This window comes from Octopus bimaculoides, chromosome 30 (assembly GCF_046866305.1).
Source record: "Octopus bimaculoides isolate indiv1 chromosome 30, ASM4686630v1, whole genome shotgun sequence".
Classification (NCBI taxonomy): Eukaryota; Metazoa; Mollusca; class Cephalopoda; order Octopoda; family Octopodidae; genus Octopus; species Octopus bimaculoides.
In genome coordinates, this window is record NC_142957.1 from 11,504,462 (window position 1) to 11,523,136 (window position 18,675).

General features: G+C 40.7%; 1 protein-coding gene across 2 annotated transcripts in view; it reads left to right on the forward strand.

The window, feature by feature from the left end:
• Positions 1-18,304, forward strand: part of LOC106882640 (adenosine deaminase domain-containing protein 1) — a 26,109-nt gene extending 7,805 nt beyond the window's left edge. Inside the window, exons 1-12 of one of the 2 annotated variants that reach the window (XM_089345785.1) lie at positions 1-2,341; positions 5,731-5,961; positions 7,000-7,183; positions 7,740-7,890; positions 9,057-9,180; positions 9,843-9,978; positions 11,008-11,134; positions 11,464-11,631; positions 12,736-12,845; positions 14,925-15,110; positions 16,536-16,770; positions 17,822-18,304. The exon at positions 1-2,341 is cut by the window's left edge and continues 34 nt beyond it. In XM_089345785.1, coding sequence (XP_089201911.1) covers positions 5,746-5,961; positions 7,000-7,183; positions 7,740-7,890; positions 9,057-9,180; positions 9,843-9,978; positions 11,008-11,134; positions 11,464-11,631; positions 12,736-12,845; positions 14,925-15,110; positions 16,536-16,770; positions 17,822-18,068 — 1,884 coding nt within the window. In that variant the 5' untranslated portion in view covers positions 1-2,341; positions 5,731-5,745 and the 3' untranslated portion in view covers positions 18,069-18,304. The remainder of the gene's footprint in view (positions 2,342-5,730; positions 5,962-6,999; positions 7,184-7,739; positions 7,891-9,056; positions 9,181-9,842; positions 9,979-11,007; positions 11,135-11,463; positions 11,632-12,735; positions 12,846-14,924; positions 15,111-16,535; positions 16,771-17,821) is intronic. The other variant, XM_089345784.1, reaches the window with a different exon arrangement.
• Positions 18,305-18,675: the final 371 nt, after the last annotated feature.

Below are 18,675 nucleotides of genomic sequence, written 5' to 3' on the forward strand. Positions count from 1 at the left end.
CAAAACCAGATATCGCCTGCACTTTTTTCCAACCGATATAAGCATATATATATATGATTATATATTTATATATATATCTATACGCATACATATATACGGGGCTTCCTCGCAGTTTCCGTCCACTCGCAATTTTTGTATTGGTCATCCCAAGGTGCCCTCTTGGCTTTCTGCGACAACCATAAAATTGAACTCAGGACGGCATAGTTGTAATAGGCAAAACTACTTTACACACACGCATTTATTTATTTATTTATTTTATCTTTCCTCCTCCCTCTCTTTTCTCACCAAATTCTTTTCTACCCCTAAGTGAACTTATTGCTGTTGTTGTATAACCCCAGGTGAGCCTTTAAAATCTTGCACACTTCTGATCCGACGACAATTTCTATCCATACTTTATTATTATTATTGTCATTATTATTATTATTATTATTATTATTACCCACCTCACCTTGGACGTTGTATGTAACAAGGGCTGTATCATCTAATTTGTCCTTTTAATTTTTTTTCTCTCTCTTTAAAAAAAAACGATGTGGAGTGATTTGTGGGAGATTTGGCTGCTATTTCTAACATGTCGGACGACCATATACAGGCCTTCCTTATTGGCTCGAGTCAACGAAGGAAAAAAGCCCTCCTCTATGTCGTCACTCGGCTTGCTAGAAATAGCAACCAATTTTCTTTTCCAAATTATACCTAAATATGTATTTATTAAAAAAAAAAATGGATAAGTTAAACAAAAATTGACAATATTTCTGGAATTAAGTTAGGACGATTATGGCCGCAACTGGACGACGTAGTGGTCGAGTAGTTAAGAAGGTCGCTTCTCAATCATAAAGTCCTGAGTTTGATCTTACACCATGGCATCCTTGGACAGTTTATTTTTTTTTTAACCATAGCCTCGAGTTGACCCCAAACTTTGTGAGTGTTATCGGTTTGATGGAAACTGCGGAAAAGCTCATCGCGTGGATTTGTTTACCTGTAATTTTAAGGACCCAGTCTTGCCAGACATTCTAAGTCACCTATCGTTTCTACCTGGAAAGATTGGATTTACCTTAAGGGGACCGGCAGAAGTGTGAACTTCTTAACACCATGTTACGTACAAAACGGATTGCATCCTGTGATTCAAAGGCACAAGCCTTGTCACACATGTGTACCTGCCATGCTGTTTCTGCCTGTGGATTACGCCAGGGGTACATGTCCGACTATGGAGTACTCGACCATGCTCACTGAAAGACCATCTGTAATTCAAAGTACCTACTTTTCCCCGCTGTTTCTGCTCGAGGAAGGGCACACCTATCTGTGGAATCTTCAGCCATTCTCATTTAACTTTATCTAATTCAAAGGATCCAATGTCTTTTTTTTTTTTACCTTTCTTCATGTGGATTCCGCTCCAAGGATTTATATTAAGGATATACGTACTCGTGAAGTACTCAATGATATTCTCAATTATATAATATACCACTGAGTAGGCGAATTCGTGTGAAGGAATCACACACAACTGGAATTAATGATATACTCAGCGAAATATCACTCATGTTTGAGTATTTTTTTATGGTTACGCACGGTGAGCAATACTTAACCTCACAATATGATACTTTGTTACACCTTATTAGCTACGCATGGCCAGTTGATCGAACCAATTACGACCAGCAACCTGAACTGAAATGCCCAGTCTTCGAATGGATATTTGGGTATTTTGTGAAGAGTACACACTGCCCATAAAACGCTCAGCCATTTGATAGATACAACACTGTGTGATTCACAATGGACCATACAAGCTCAGTTGGTCAGATCGAAGAGAATTGGAAATAGATTAATATACTTATGTACTCCGAAATTGAGTATTTTGTGTAGGGTACGCGTGTGCGTGCAGTGAAATGTCCAACCACAGACCTAACACGGCAGAATACAGCACCATGTCGCTATGCAATGTCGAAATGGATTAGGCAAGCTCGATTACATGAACCGGACAAGAACGAACGAAAGGAAATAGAATTGAGATGAGTTTCAGATTCATCGACGAAACAACGACGAAGGAGTGTTGGGTTTTCGTTTGGATTTACAAATACAGCACTTCTGTACATCCGTAGTAAACCACCACCGCCACCACTATCGTAAAACAACAAGAGAGCGGGGTGAAAGACAGATAGACAAAGAGAGAGTAAACGATAGAGAAAGACGGACAGAGAGGGAGTGAAAGATAGATAGAGAGAGAGAGAGAAGGCAGCCTTCATCTTTCTTTTCTACTCCAAGTCGTCCTTCTTCCTTTCTGGCCGTTATTTTAAGCAAAGAGAAGACAACTAAATTTCACCATTTCACGTATAACGTGTTCCGGAATTCCCGGGTAAGACCATTTTGAAGTAATTTTCGTCACTTTCATTTAATTTCATTTATATTTTATACCCTTTTAATGTCCAAGTTGCTGCACCCCTATCAGCTGGGATGGCCCCGATGTCTCAACGCTACGGCACCACGGCCCCTATTGCCCACAAACAACCCTTGTCTGCCTCTGTTAGGGTATCCATAAGGACCGGGGTTACCTTCTGAAATGAGTTTAGATCCTGTTGTGTCATCGGCCTCGCATTTTCATATTTTCATTTATTTAATCTTCTTGATCGCTTTCATATATATGTTTAATTAATTATGTAATTAAATTGAATTTGTTAATTAATTAAGTCATAGGTGTTTGTATTCATGTATTGGTTCGTTTTCCTTCTTCATCTGTATATATTTATACATTCGTGCATATATATATATATATGTGTGTGTGTATATTATATACACTTCGATTGCTATACACAATCTATTGACAAATATACGATTGCATATTTTTTCTGATTTATGGAATCTTAGACGGCTATATATATACATATATATATATATATATATATACTTATATATATATAATGTACACGTACAGATATACGTACGTACGATCGTATGTGTGTGAAAGTACTGGGGCGATCTATTTGATTAATGTCCTTTAAGGCGGTGCTCCAACGTGGCCGCAGATCAATGAATAAACAAATAAAAGATAAGACACATATATACACAATGGCTGGAAAAGCAGTTAGGTGAAATTCGGAGTGACAAACAGAGTGATTAAAATTCCTGTTTTCCTTCTATTATAAACTCTACGTTTCGTATTTAATACTTCACCACTCCCTGTTTTTTTTTTTTTGCGTGTGTGTGCATATACATATACACACATCTGGTGATAGTAACAGGAAAAATACAACACAAAATGAGGATATATATAAGCATTTTTAACATAAATAATTGGCAGGAGTTTGATCAAAACGTGTGTGTGTGTATATATACATATATTTATTTCTACACACATGCGCAGGCATATCCGCATATATCTCTCCATATTTATTTGACGTGTTTCACCTATGCGGCTGCGATCATGCTGGAGCACCACACACGCATATATATATATATATATATATATATATATATATATATATATATATATATATATATATATATATATATATATATATAGACACACATACACACACATATATATAGAGACAGAGCTATGTTGGTAGTGTAACCTTGTCTAACTGTTTTCTAATGCATAGATGTTTCTCGTATAATTTGCCACCGCCTACACAAGTTTTATATATATATATGTATATATATATATATATACACACACACCTGAAGAAATACACCAAACAGAAACGTTGAAGAATAACAATGTGAAACAAAGCTTCTTATAAATCTCTCTCTCTCTCTCTCTCTCTCTCTCTCTCTCTATATATATATATATATATATATATATATATATATATATATATATATATGTATATATGATATACACGGTATATGTATATAATTCACTTTTGTTTTTATAAATTTCCTAGAAACTCCAAGCTTACACTGTTGTATGTGTGTATGTATACATATACACACACACACATTCACCCTTCTAGATCTATCTTGAAATATTAACTGTGCCTGGGTGATGTATACTCATGTTTATATATCCTATAAATGCTCACAACACACCTGGAAAGTTTGCAGGTGATGTAACAGTTTGCAGGTGATGTAACAGGAATTATATATTAGAAAAAATAATAATCAGGTACTCAGATGTCTGGATGGTTGTATATTTACAGATTTTTATTCATATGTCACATCATCATCGTCGTTTAACGTCCGCTTTCCATGCTAGCATGGGTTGGACGATTTGACTGAGGACTGGTGAGACCAGATGGCTACACCAGGCTCCAATCTGATTTGGCAGAGTTTCTACAGCTGGATGCCCTTCCTAACGCCAACCACTCAGAGAGTGTAGAGGATGCTTTTACGTGCCACCGGCACGAAGGCCAGTCAGGCGGTACTGGCAACGGCCATGCTCAAAATGGTGTATTTTATGTGCCACCCGCACAAGAGCCAGTCCAGGGGCACTGGCATCGATCTCGCTCGAAAGTCCTTACACATGCCACTGGCACAAGTGCCAGAAAGGCGATGCTGGGCACAGGTGCCATCACAATTTCGCTTTCGCTTGCCCCAATAAGTCTTCGCAAGCTGAGTTTCGTGTCCAATGATGTTTTATAAATTAATGGTGTTGGTGTGTTTATGTTCCTGTAACTTAGCAGTTTGGCAAAAGATACCAAATAATTACTAGGCTCACAAAGAATAAGTCCTGGGGTCAATTTCTTTGACTAAAAACCATTTAAGATTGTGTCCCCAGCATGGCCGCAGTCAAATGACTGAATCTAGTAAAAGAACACAAAATTAACAAATATTCTTCCAGCAGCATAGCTATGTGTAACGACCTAGTTATTCAGTTATTGAATACAGTAATACCTCAGTTTTCGAGGACCCGTTTTACGAGACCCTAGGTTTACAAGTTTTATTTTTCAAGCACAAGATCCAAATTTTCCAGAACAAATGGTTCTATGTGTTACTGAGAATTTTATAGAGAGCGAAAAGAAAGCTTTTTTCTAAGCAAACAACTCTAGACTTGTTTTTTTAAAAAGAAATCTACAAGTCTGTCTATGAGTGCTTGTGAATCGGTGATCGAGTCTACAAGTGATGGTGTGCATAAGTGAAAGTGATTCAGAAAACTGTTATAACGAGCGTTCAGAGAGCACAAACTGTTACCAAGGCAACACCAACATCCTCTCAATGATTAGCCAGAGATGATTTTTAAAATGAGAATATCTGAAATAAACTCGACTGCTCTCACAAACGAGAATGCTACAAATGAACTTCAACCACTCAAAAATTAAGTAAAAAAAAAAGAAAAATAATCCAGAATCTTTGTCTGGTACTGGATCGATTCCAAAGCCTAACCAGTTCATGTCAGGCACGAGGCCAAGCATCCCTGAAAGTTTCATCCATATCCATCAAGCAGTTCTTGAGATATCTTATCTACAGACAAACAAACAAACAAACACAACTGAAAACAATACTTCTGCCTTCGTTAAGGCAGAGGTAATAATAATATTTTTTTAATTATAAATGATTTTAACATTCTTTTTATTTTACATAAAATATTCTTTACATTCTACCATTGTTTTATTGCCATTAATTTACAAGAATTATAAATTTTATGGGTAAAATATTTTACTGGGAACGAATTACGAATTATAACATTGCCTCTATGGAAAATTATTGCTCTGCTTTACGAGTTTTCGCTTTACGAGCAAGCAGTCTTTCTGAACAAATTAACACATATATTGAAGTATTACTGTATATTTTTCCTCTTTCTTCCAGGTACCATTATCGAAAATGTACCAAGGAATGGAATCAGGCCAGAAACACTACGAGAAAAAAACCCTACCCAACCAACCATATATTCCAGGCTTATCAAAAGCGCCGCCCAATTGTGCCCCAGTCAGCTGCACACTAGCAAGGGCATCAGAGGCCCTTATTAAGGAATATCAATCCAAGGAGAAAAACCCTGTACAGTGTCTCCATGAATATGCAAGTCAAAGGAAAGTTAAGGTAATTTTTTCAAACTAACATAACTAATATGGATATACATACACCTATTACACACACATATACACAAGTACATTTACATATATATACATGCACATATATACTCACATGCATTCATTCATAGATACATAAATACATATATAGATATCTATGTATGTGTGTGTGTGTATATATATATATGGCCACATTCTAATGCCCCATCACAGCCACATTCTAATGCCCTAGCACGGCCATGTTCTAATGCCCCCAGTGTGACCACATTCCAATACTCCAGTGCGGCCACATTCTAATACTTCAGCACGGCCACGTTCTAATACTCCAGTACAGCCACATTCTAATGCCCCAGCACGACCACATTCTAATGCCCCACCATAGACACATTCTAATGCCCCCAGCACGGCCACATTCTAATGCTCCAGCACGGCCACATTCTAATGCCCCAAGTGCGACCACATTCTAATACCCCCAAGCACGGCCACATTCTAATACTCCAGCGCGACCACATTCTAATACCTTATCACGGCCACATTTTAATGCCCCCAGCGCGGCCACATTCTAATGACCCCAGTGCAGCCACATTCTAATGCTCACAACACAGCCACATTTTAATGCCCTCAGCACGGCCACATTCTAATGCACCCAGCACAGCCACATCCTAATGCCCCCAGCACGGTCACATTCTAATACTCCAGCACGGCCACATTCTAATACTCCAACATGGCCACATTCTAATGCCCCCAGCACGGCCATATTCTAATGCCCCAAGCGCAACCACATTCTAATACCCCCAAGCGAGGCCACATTTTAATGCCCCCAAGTGCAGCCACATTCTAATATCCCCAAGCGCGGCCACATTCTAATGCCCAAGCACAGCCACATTCTAATACTCCAGCACGGCCACATTCTAATGCCCCCAGCACAGCCACATTTTAATGCCCCCAAGCGCGGCCACATTCTTATGCTCACAGCACGGCCACATTCCAGTGTCAGAAACCAGTAAAACCCCTAAATACAGCTGACCTTGTTTTTTTCTTTCCACAGCTCACCTTCCATGAAGTCGATGTCCATCCTTCACAAGAACACCCGCTGGCCATCTTCGCCGTCCAGGTGGAGATAAACAACGTTATGTACCCGCAAGGTGTTGGAAACACCAAAAAGGAGGCAAAGACCAATGCTGCTATAAGAGCCTTTGAGATTGGCGTCTTGCAGAAATCTAATGGAAATGGTAAGGCTGGTTTTTTTTTTGGTTGATGTCTGTCTGTGTGTGTCTGTCTGTGTATGTATGTCTGTCTGTCTGTATGTCTGTCTGTGTATGTCTGTCTGTCTGTCTGTATGTCTGTCTGTGTATGTCTGTCTGTCTGTCTGTATGTATGTATGTCTGTGTATGTATGTATGTCTGTCTGTATGTCTGTCTATGTATGTATGTATGTATGTCTGTCTGTATGTATGTCTGTCTGTGTATGTCTGTCTGTATGTATGTCTGTCTGTGTATGTATGTCTGTCTGTGTCTGTATCTGTCTGTCTGTCTGTGTGTATGTCTGCCTGCCTGTCTGTTATCTATCTACATGTCTGCCTGCTTATCTATCTGTATTTCTGTCCACCTATTTATCTCTCTTCCCTATATACATACATATACATACATATATATACATATATATATATACATATATATATATATATATATATATATATATATATACACACACACACACACATACAAGTGTGTTTATTCCAGGTATTGACCCCTTGCTGTATATGTCTCTCTCTCTCTCCCACCACAGAATGTGTCTCCCAAACCATGACTAACAGCCAACCGTCCCTCGACCTTGGCAAAACAGCAGAAAAACACTCGGTCAGTCAGCTCTACGAATATGCGCTGGCAGCAGGGAAATCCTGTGAAATAGTTGTTGGAGACGAACGTGGTCCAATGGGGTAAGCACACATCCATCTCTCTCTCTCTGTAGTATGACTCTATGCACACACACACACATATAATTGTATAATTGTGCATATTTTAATGTATATGTATGTCATCATCTTCATCATCATTGTTTGATGTCCGTTTTCCATACTGGCATGGGTTTATGTTCGAAACGCAGAGTGGATGAAACAGGGGACAACTGATGAAGGGAATGTTCTTTATGTTGCATGTCTCATTTCTCTATTTGTTCCTTTCGTTGTTTGAAAAAAAGTTTGTTTTCCATGTTTTTGTTTTTTAATTTTCTCATTTTTCATTTTGTTCACGTTTTTTTGACATCCTGTACCCATATATGCATGTATATATACATATATATGTAGGTATGTACATATATGTATGTATATATGCATATATATATCTATTATTTATATTATATATATTTATATAGGCGCAGGAGTGGCTGTTTGGTAAGTAGCTTGCTTACCAAATACATGGTTCCACTGCCTGGAATCGAACTCAGAATCTTGGGGTTAGTAGCTCGTCCTCTTAACCACTATGCCATATGCCTGTAGTGGTTAAGAGCGCGGGCTACAAACCCCAAAATTCCGAGTTCAATTCCAGACAGTGACCTGAATAATAACAATAATAATAATAATAAGATCGAAGAATACCTTAGAAATGAGAACCCAGTTTCGAAATTTCCCCAGCTGAAACGTGTTAACAACAAACAAAGTAAAGGACAAATATCCGTCCAATGTAAATAATGTACATAATTCCTCATCTCTTAAATATAGAACTGAATAGACCATTAAGTTTGTAGCATTTAAACCAGCTGTACCTGACCCAAATCTGCCTCCTGTTTTAAGTTCAAGCTGGCCAGATCCGGCCTCTCACACCCACCCTACAATGTTATTCTGAAAATAGTCACATTATTGAAACCTCAAAGCTGGTTTGAACATAGAACGTGTAGAATATTTTGGACTGGATGTGGCCGGTTTAAACACAAAGGGGTTAAAATTATAATGGTGGTTTCCGTATCTTGCAAAACCAAAAAACTTATTAACCCTCAATACAACTTTGTTAGACATACATGTAAATTGAAGGGAGGTTTAGCTGGCATTTTTAGCATATCAGGTGACCACCACTCATTGACTGTGAGATCCGTGTTGTGTATTTTCAGCTTCAAGGCTTGTGTGATGTTGAACAACGAATATTTTGTTGAGGCAGTCGCACAAAACAAGAAAGAGGCGAAGCGATTGGCTGGTGTGGCTGCCCTCGATAAACTGAACATAAGATATGCCCAGGTAGGTTTTGTTATTCACATGGTTTCAGGTTCAGCCTTAGGCTGACCAAAGTCTTGTGAGTGGATTAGGATGAAAGAAACTGAAAAGAAGCCCATTGAATGTGTGAAACTCTGCCAAATTAGATTGGAACCTGGTGTTGCCATCCGGTTTCACCAGTCCTCAGTCAAATCGTCCAACCCATGCTCGCATGGAAGGCGGACGTTAAACGATGATGATGATGATGATGTGTGTGTGTGTATACATGTATGTATGCATGTGTGTGTTGTGTCTATATAAGTATGTATGTGTATATGCATGTATGTGTGCATATGTGTGTACATACGTGTGTGTACATACATTTGTGCCCATATATGTGTGTACATACATGTGTACATATTCAAAATAAATGGAAGTGGAGAGACAAGTTACTGAAGAGATTGCAAGAGTGCAATGAAATTATTTAACAAAAAAACTATATACTGTTTATAAATTAATGAAGGACTGAACCAGTGCGTGTGTTTATTACCGGCAGAATGCCTCTCCCAAGGTTTAATTGTATTTCTTTCAACACGCGTATCCACATCAAGAATCTTGCACACGAAATACACATACGAAATAAATAAATAAATAAACAAATATATATATGTGTGTGTGTGTCATTGTTTTATTTCCCTGTATTCTAGGAAGTGATACCAGAAGGTAAAAGTTTGGGCCAACAGTTCACCGACCTCGTATACAACCATCTGTACATGTATCTCGAGCAGTTTTCAGTCTTACGTTACCGAAGGAAGTCTGTAGCAGCTGTCATCCTTGTATCTGGTGAGAAATTCTCTCATTTTCTCTTCCGTTTTTCGACCCCCCACCGCTTTTATTCTTTTTAATGGTGGTTTGGTGTGAGGTGGGGGTAGGGACACATGTGGTACACAAATTTTATCCCACGGTAAAATTTTCTAATTGACCACCAATGAAAAACTGGTCCACGTCATTAATTTAGCCCCTTTGTATTGTGCCCTTGGTCTCTTCTGGTTTCCTGTAATAACACTCTGTCCGGGATTCCTTTTAAATCGGTAATAACATAATCTCTACCAGATCCCCTTTTTAATTGTTGTTGGCACTCCCTCGCTTACGATGTCGAGGGTTCCAGTTGATCCGATCAACGGAACAGCCTGCTGCTCGTGAAATTAACGTGCAAGTGGCTGAGCGCTCCACAGACACGTGTAGTTCTTGGGGGGGGGGGGGATATTCAGCGTGACACAGAATGTGACAAGGCTGACCCTTTGAATTACAGGCACAAAACAGAAACAGGAAGTAAGAGTGAGAGAAAGTTGTGGTGGAAGAGTACAGCAGGGTTCACCACCATCCCCTACCGGAGCCTCGTGGAGCTTTTAGGTGTTTTCACTCAATAAACACTCACAACGCCCGGTCTGGGAATTGAAACCGCGAGTCCGCTGCCCTAACCACTGGGCCTAACAAATACAATAGTTATTGTTATTCACCTGAATGTTTTTGTGGTTCTGTCCATTAGCTTTTCTGCAATGAACGAATATGGGAGATTTGGCTGCTATTTCTAACAGGACTAGCTACCCTGTACAGGTCTCCTTCATTGCTTCATGCATAGATATATATAACCCTTTAGCCATATCCAGCCCAAATATTCTACCTATTTCACGTTCGAACTGGCCAGATCTGCTCTGAGGATTCTACCCCTAAATCCCTCCATGGAATAACAGGGTGGGTTAAAATGTGTGGATGGGTGGATGAAAAGATGTCAGATCTTTGAAGCCATTCCAAAGCCATTATTGACAGACCTTTACATATCCGAAATGTTTTCTCGTTTGTGTTCTTCAGACAATAAACCAGAAGTAGTTTCCATGGCAATTGGTCACCAGTGCCTGACCCCCAGCCACCTGAGTACCGATGGTCGATGTCTAATTGACAGCGATGCAGCAGTGCTGGCGTGCAGAGCCTTTCGCAGGTAAAGGGTTTGTCCCTTCCTTTCTGTCTCTCTCTCTCTCTTTAAATTATCTTCTAGCTTTATCTATATTCATTCACCATACACATTTATGCATGTACCCAAAACCATACATATATGTGTATATATATATATATATATATATATATATATATATATATATATATATATATATATATAATCTCCTTCATTGGACACTAAACTCGGCTTGCAAAGACCTGTTGGGGCAAGCGCAAGCAAGATCGTGATGGCACCTGTGCCCAGCGTCGCCCTCCTGGCACACACACAAATACAGACTCATACACATTCATTCTTCGTTTCTTATGCTTCAGGTACCTGTATTTAGAACTCCAGCGCTACTTGGCTGAGCCGAATTCCCCCAACTGTATATACGACATGTCGCCCGAAAGTGGGGGTCTTTTGAATGTAAAAAAGGATGTGACCTTTCACCTCTTCCTCAGTGACCCCCCCTCGGGTGACTATAGTATCTTCTTGAGCAAGTAAGTCGCAACCTTCTTCTTAATTACTTAATTACTCCAATGTCTGGTTTTGTTTTATTGTAATCCTTGAAGATAATTGAGAGGGACAGGCATGGTTGGATGGTCAAGGATTTGACTTCCGAACCACACAGTCCCAGGATGCAGTCCACCAGTGCATGGCATCTTGCGTGACTTCTGTGTGTGTATATATATATATATATATATATATATATATATGTGCATGTGTGTGTATATATATATATATATATATATAGTTAGTTGGCACTCCGTTGCTTATGACGTCGAGGGTTCCAGTTGATCCGATCAACGGAACAGCCTGCTCGTGAAATTAACGTGCAAGTGGCCGAGCACTCCACAGACACGTGTACCTTTAATGTAGTTCTCGAGGATATTCAGTGTGACAAGGCTGACCCTTTGAATTACAGGCACAAAAGAAACAGGAAGTAAGAGTGAAAATTGTACAGCAGGGTTCGCCACCATCCCCTGCCGGAGCCTCGTGAAGCTTTAGGTGTTTTCACTCAATAAACACTCACAACGCCCGGTCTGGGAATCGAAACCGCGAGTCCGCTGCCCTAACCACTGGGTCATTGCGCCTCATATATATATATAGACCCAATAGATAAAGTGAGATCGCAACCACGCATGTCTAGCCCAGTTCAGAGTACCCCTGATGCGTCGTGCGATATGATATGCTTGAGAAGATCTGTTGAGTCAAGTAAAACCAATATCATAACTGTGGCCAGTGCCCCCTGACTGGCTCCTGTGCTGGTGGCATGTTAAAAGCGCCATCTGAATGCAGTCGATGCCAGGTCTGCCTGACTGGCCCCTGTGCTGGTGGCACGTAAAAAACACTATCCAAATGCGATCGATACCAAGCTCGCCTGACTGGCTCACTCTCGGAGTGGTTGGTGTCAGGAAGGGCATCCAGCTGTAGAAACATTGCCAAATCAGATTGGAGCCTGGTGTAGCCATCCGGTTTCACCAGTCCTCAGTCAAATCGTCCAACCCATGCTAGCATGGAAAAGCGGACGTTAAACGATGATGATGATATAATCTTTATATTTTTGTTTGATGTTGTTTTTTGTTTTTTTTTTCCGATTGTAGGCCAAGTGCATTGCTTACCCATGAAGATAATGAAGAAATTGCTAGAGGACTTCACAAACCAGCATTTGAAGAATCTGATCACGGAGCCTTGAGTTTACGATACACAGATGGTGAGTCCTTCTCTGTGCATATTGTGTGTGTGTGGGGGGGGTGCCTGTGCTTGTGTGTTTATGAATGCACACACGTGAATGTTGATCCGATCAACGGAACAGCCTGCTCGTGAAATTAACGTGCAAGTGGCTGAGCACTCCACAGACACGTGTACCCTTAACATAGTTCTCGGGGGGATATTCAGCGTGACACAGTGTGTGACAAGGCTGACCCCTTTGAATTACAGGCACAACAGAAACAGGAAGAAAGAGTGAAAGAAAGTTGTGGTGAAAGAGTACAGCAGGGTTCACCAACATCCCCTGCCGGAGCCTCGTGGAGCTTTTAGGTGTTTTCGCTCAATAAACACTCACAATGCTCGGTCTGGGAATCGAAACCGCGATCCTATGACCGTGAGTCCGCTGCCTTAACCCTGACCCTAACCCTAATCACTGGGCCATTGCCCCTCCACAAACAAGTACATGCCTAGATGTGTACTTACCTTACACACACACACACACATACACAAATACAGACTCATACACGTGTGTGTGTGTGGGTGGGTGCCTGTGCTTGTGTGCATGTGTGTTTATGAATGCACACACGTGAATGTGACTCTTTCTTCATCATCGTTATCATCATCATCCGCGTTCCATGCTGGCATGGGTTGGACGGTTTGACTGAGGACTGGTGAAAACCAGATGGCTACACCAGGCTCCAATCTGATCTGGCAGAGTTTCTACGGCTGGATGCCCTTCCTAATGCCAACCACTCTGAGAGTGTATATATATATATATATATATATATATTTATATATATATATCATCATCATCATCATCGTTTAACATCCGCTTTCCATGCTAGCATGGGTTGGACGATTTGACAGAGGACTGGTGAAAACCAGATGGCTACACCAGGCTCCAATCTGATTTGGCAGAGTTTCTACAGCTGGATGCCCTTCCTAATGCCAACCACTCCGAGAGTGTAGTGGGTGCTTTTATGTGCCACCGGCACGAGGGCCAGTCAGGAAGGGCATCTAGCCATGAAAACCCTGCCAAAACAGATACAGTAGCCAAGGGTAGATTTTCTATTTGGCCAGCTCCTATCAACTGCCTTACCCATGCATGCATGGATGATGGATATTAAACAATGATGTTGAGATATATATATATGTGTATATATATATATACATATATATATATATATATATATATATATATATCATTTTTCAGTTTTTTCCTTTTATCTAGTTTCAGCTCATGAGCTGTGGCCATGCTGGGGCACCGCCATTTGGTGTTGCTGCACAATTAATTTTACTTCATGAATTTTACTTCAGGAATTGACATTTGGTGCATGAGAGAGTTTGATGCAGCTGCTCTCATCTGCACCTCCTGCCGTGAAGTTGGTTCATCTGGGACACCTGACAGGAAGAGGTCCAGCCTCATATATATATATATATATATATCGTTCATCATCATCGTTTAACGTCCGCTTTCCATGCTAGCAGGGGTTGGATATATATTTATATAAACGATATATGAGTATATGCATATATATGTACATGTATGTACATACCTTCATCTACATGTACATATAGATACATAACTGGGTACATGACGTGGCAAAAGAACATGGACAAAATGATAAACAAGGTACAACAAACAAGCAAGCCACATAGAAACATCTCCTTCATCAGCTGCCACCATTAAAACACCAGCGTTTCGAAGAATTAAGGCAGTACGCATCGTTGAAATGGTTCTTCCCACGGACACAAATTAAATTATTTTCGTGGAGGGTAGTGGCGGACGGAAAATAAGACAGGGAAACGAAACGGTGAAATAAACAAACAAGCAAAAAGGCTGTAAAGTGAGAGTTTGTAATTATGATGAAATCATAATTACAATGGAGAGGGTTACAAAAACCTCTCACTATTTCTCTCTCAACAGTTTCCCCACCCCACCCCCTTCTTGATTCCTTCCCTTCTTTCCTCCCTCTAAATATATGTTGGGACAGACAGACAGACAGACAGACAAAAAAGACATGGAGATCGGCTTCTCTTTTGTAAACAATAAAGATTTAATTTGATGTGGTTTATTCTGCAGGTAGCTTGGAACACATCATTGAAAACGCAGTGGTTCGAGAGAAAATGGACATTTTGCAGAGTCGCCAAGAGCAACTTCAGGTGATGTCAACCTGTGACAAAATCCTCAAGTGGAACGTGCTAGGTGTTCAAGGTTGTCTCCTCACGAAAATCATGGCGCCATTTTACTTTACAAGCATCACCCTTGGTAAATACCATTCCCATTTATCATTCGTTCATTCTTTGCTTGTTTGTTTGTTTTGTTTTGTTTTTTTTTAATGTTTTTTATCTTTATATTACTGGTTTCATTCATTCGAGTGCGACCATGCACAAAAATGCTAGGGTCGGACCAGTTACTCTTTTACTTGTTTCAGTCATTTTGACTGAGGCCATGCTGGAACACCGCCTTTTAGTCGAGCTAATCGACCCCCCCAGGACTTATTCTTTGTAAGCCTAGTACTTATTCTATCGGCCTCTTTTTGCCGAACCGCCAAGTTAAGGGGACGTAAACAAACCAGCATCGGTTGTCAAGCGATGTTGACGGGACAAACACAGACACACAAACACATATATATATGAAGGGAAGTACTGGATCTTCCCAGAAACAGCTGTAAGACTCTATCCATAAAATACTTTTCCAACCTTACCATTGCTCTCTTTATCTTTTTATTTTTATATATTTACATATACACACGCTAATACACGACTTATAATCCCCAATCCTGTTCATACAACGATTGGGGCAAACTAATCGGTATACAGCACTTACTCGGTATTACCTGTATCCTCCGGGGTTTGGTTAAATCCAATACCCTCCTCAACCATATATATATATATATATATATATATATATATGTTCTGTGTGTGCCATAGATATCGCTATCCATTAGAGAAAAAAATTTGTAGTTTGGAATCAGTAGTTCTTTGACTGCTATTTCTGAATTCTCAGTATGTTGGAGAAGCAGGCTACTGCTAATCCCTGTATATTTATGAAATAAATGGTGTCTTTTATGTGCCACCCGCACAAGAGCCAGTCCAGGGGCACTGGCAACGATCTCGCTCGAAAACCCTACAAGGCCAGTCAGGCGGTACTGGCAACGGTCACATGTATATATATAGATATATAGGGCAGTGAATCGTCAATTAGTAATAAAATTAATAATTAACAATTTTGCCGGGTAGCTCAGGGATATATGTATCATCATGTATATGTATCATCATCATCATCATCGTTTAACGTCCGCTTTCCATGCTAGCATGGGTTGGACGATTTGACTGAGGACTGGTGAAACCGGATAGCAACACCAGGCTCCAATCTGATTTGGCAGAGTTTCTACAGCTGGATGCCCTTCCTAACGCCAACCACTCAGAGAGTGTAGTGGGTGCTTTTATGTGTCACCCGCACGAAAACGGCCACGCTCGAAATGGTGTCTTTTATGTGCCACCCGCACAAGAGCCAGTCCAGGGGCACTGGCAGTGATCTCGCTCGAAAATCCTTACACATGTCACGGGCATAAGCAATTTTATGATGTGATAAGTCCACCTCGTTCTCATATCTGTTCCCTTTCTCTCTCTCTCTCTCTCTCTCTCTCTTTTTTTTTCCTGTTTTATCTCTGTCCCATCCATTTTACAGCCAGTCAGTTTGACCACGGTCATCTGTCCCGAGCCGTTTGCTGCCGACTCTATGATGAATTGAACTCGCAGTTGCCCCGCGGCTACAGTATCAACCATCCTTGGTTGTACCAGTCATTTATACCACCGACCCATGATCTCATGAACGCCGAATCCACTGAGCTTGCTTTGAATTGGGCCAAAGGTCAAGACAAGATCGAACTGACCAACGGATTGACTGGGCGCATCGTAACAGAGTGAGTAGTATAAGCCCTTTTATATTTAACATTTTTCTTTTTTTTTATATATGATGCTGGTGTCACATAACTGGCACCTGTGCCAGTGGGACATAAAAGGCGCCTTTCGAGCATTGGGTCTCACAGAGGCAAAGTGGCTGATGCCAGTGGCACGTGAAAAGCACCTTGAGTGTTGGGCCTCATGGAGGCAAAGTGGCTGGATGCCCTTCCAAATGCCCACCACTTCACAGTGTGGACTGGATGCCTTTTACATGGCACCAGCACAGGTGAGGTCAGTTTTGGCATGGGTTTTAGAGCTGGATGCCCTTCCAAATGCCCACCACTTCACAGTGTGGACTGGATGCCTTTTACATGGCACCAGCACAGGTGAGGTCAGTTTTGGCATGGGTTTTAGAGCTGGATGCCCTTCCAAATGCCCACCACTTCACAGTGTGGACTGGATGCTTTTTACATGGCACCAGCACAGGTGAGGTCAGTTTTGGCATGGTTTTTAGAGCTGGATGCCCTTCCAAATGCCCACCACTTCACAGTGTGGACTGGATGCCTTTTACATGGCACCAGCACAGGTGAGGTCAGTTTTGGCATGGGTTTTAGAGCTGGATGCCCTTCCAAATGCCCACCACTTCACAGTGTGAACTGGATGCCTTTTACATGGCACCAGCACAGGTGAGGTCAGTTTTGGCATGGTTTTTAGAGCTGGATGCCCTTCCAAATGCCCACCACTTCACAGTGTGGACTGGATGCCTTTTACATGGCACCAGCACAGGTGAGGTCAGTTTTGGCATGGTTTTTAGAGCTGGATGCCCTTCCAAATGCCCACCAATTCACAGTGTGGACTGGATGCTTTTTACGTGGCACCAGCACCGACAAGGTCAGCAAGTAGCTTGCAAGGGAAGGAAATTTGAGAGGGGCGGGGGCATTGGACGAGGTGATAATAATAATATGATGATGATGATGATGATGATGATGATATGTATGTTCGTACATAAAGTCCTCTGGTTTTCTCATGCATCTGATGTTACAGTAATTTTTAATTTATCCTCCTTTGCAGATCCCCAACCCAGAGCGGGGCGACTATGTCCAGCCGACTTTGCAAAGCCGCGATGCTGCGACGGTTTCGTCAGTACTGTGAACAGTCGCATATCACCGACGTGGACACGAACCTGTCGTACGCCGAGACGAAGCAGTCAGCTGTGGAGTACCAGCAAGCCAAGATGAAGTTTTACGGACACTGCGTGGAGTCGAGCATTGGAGGGTGGGTGCGGAAACCAGTGGCGGTGGATGGATTCATGCAGTGACGTTGACTGCACGTGCGCATGAGTGTGTGTGCGTGTGCGGCTAGAGCATGTCTGCCTGACCCCCCCCCCATGCAAGCTGTTGCTTGCAGCACAGGTACATCATCATCGTTTGTATTGCTGTTGTTTTAACATCCATTTTTCCATGTATTCTCCTAACCCATGCTTGCGTGGAAATTCAGAGGTAAAAATGAACAAGCAAACAAATGTTTATATATAAATATGTATGACATGCAAAACTTATGTATATCATGATTATACACGCACATCAATATATACACACTCATATATATATATATATATATATATATATATATATATATATATATATATATATATATATATATATCTATAGATATATATATAGATATCTATAGATATATATATAGATATCTATAGATACATATATATATATATCTATAGATACATATATATATATATATATATATATATAGATATCTATAGATATATATATAGATATCTATCTATATACATATATATATATATATATATCTTTTACTTGTTTCAGTCATTTGACTGTGGCCATGCTGGAGCACCGCCTTTAGTCGAGCAAATCGACCCTAGGACTTATTCTTTGTAAGCCTAGTAC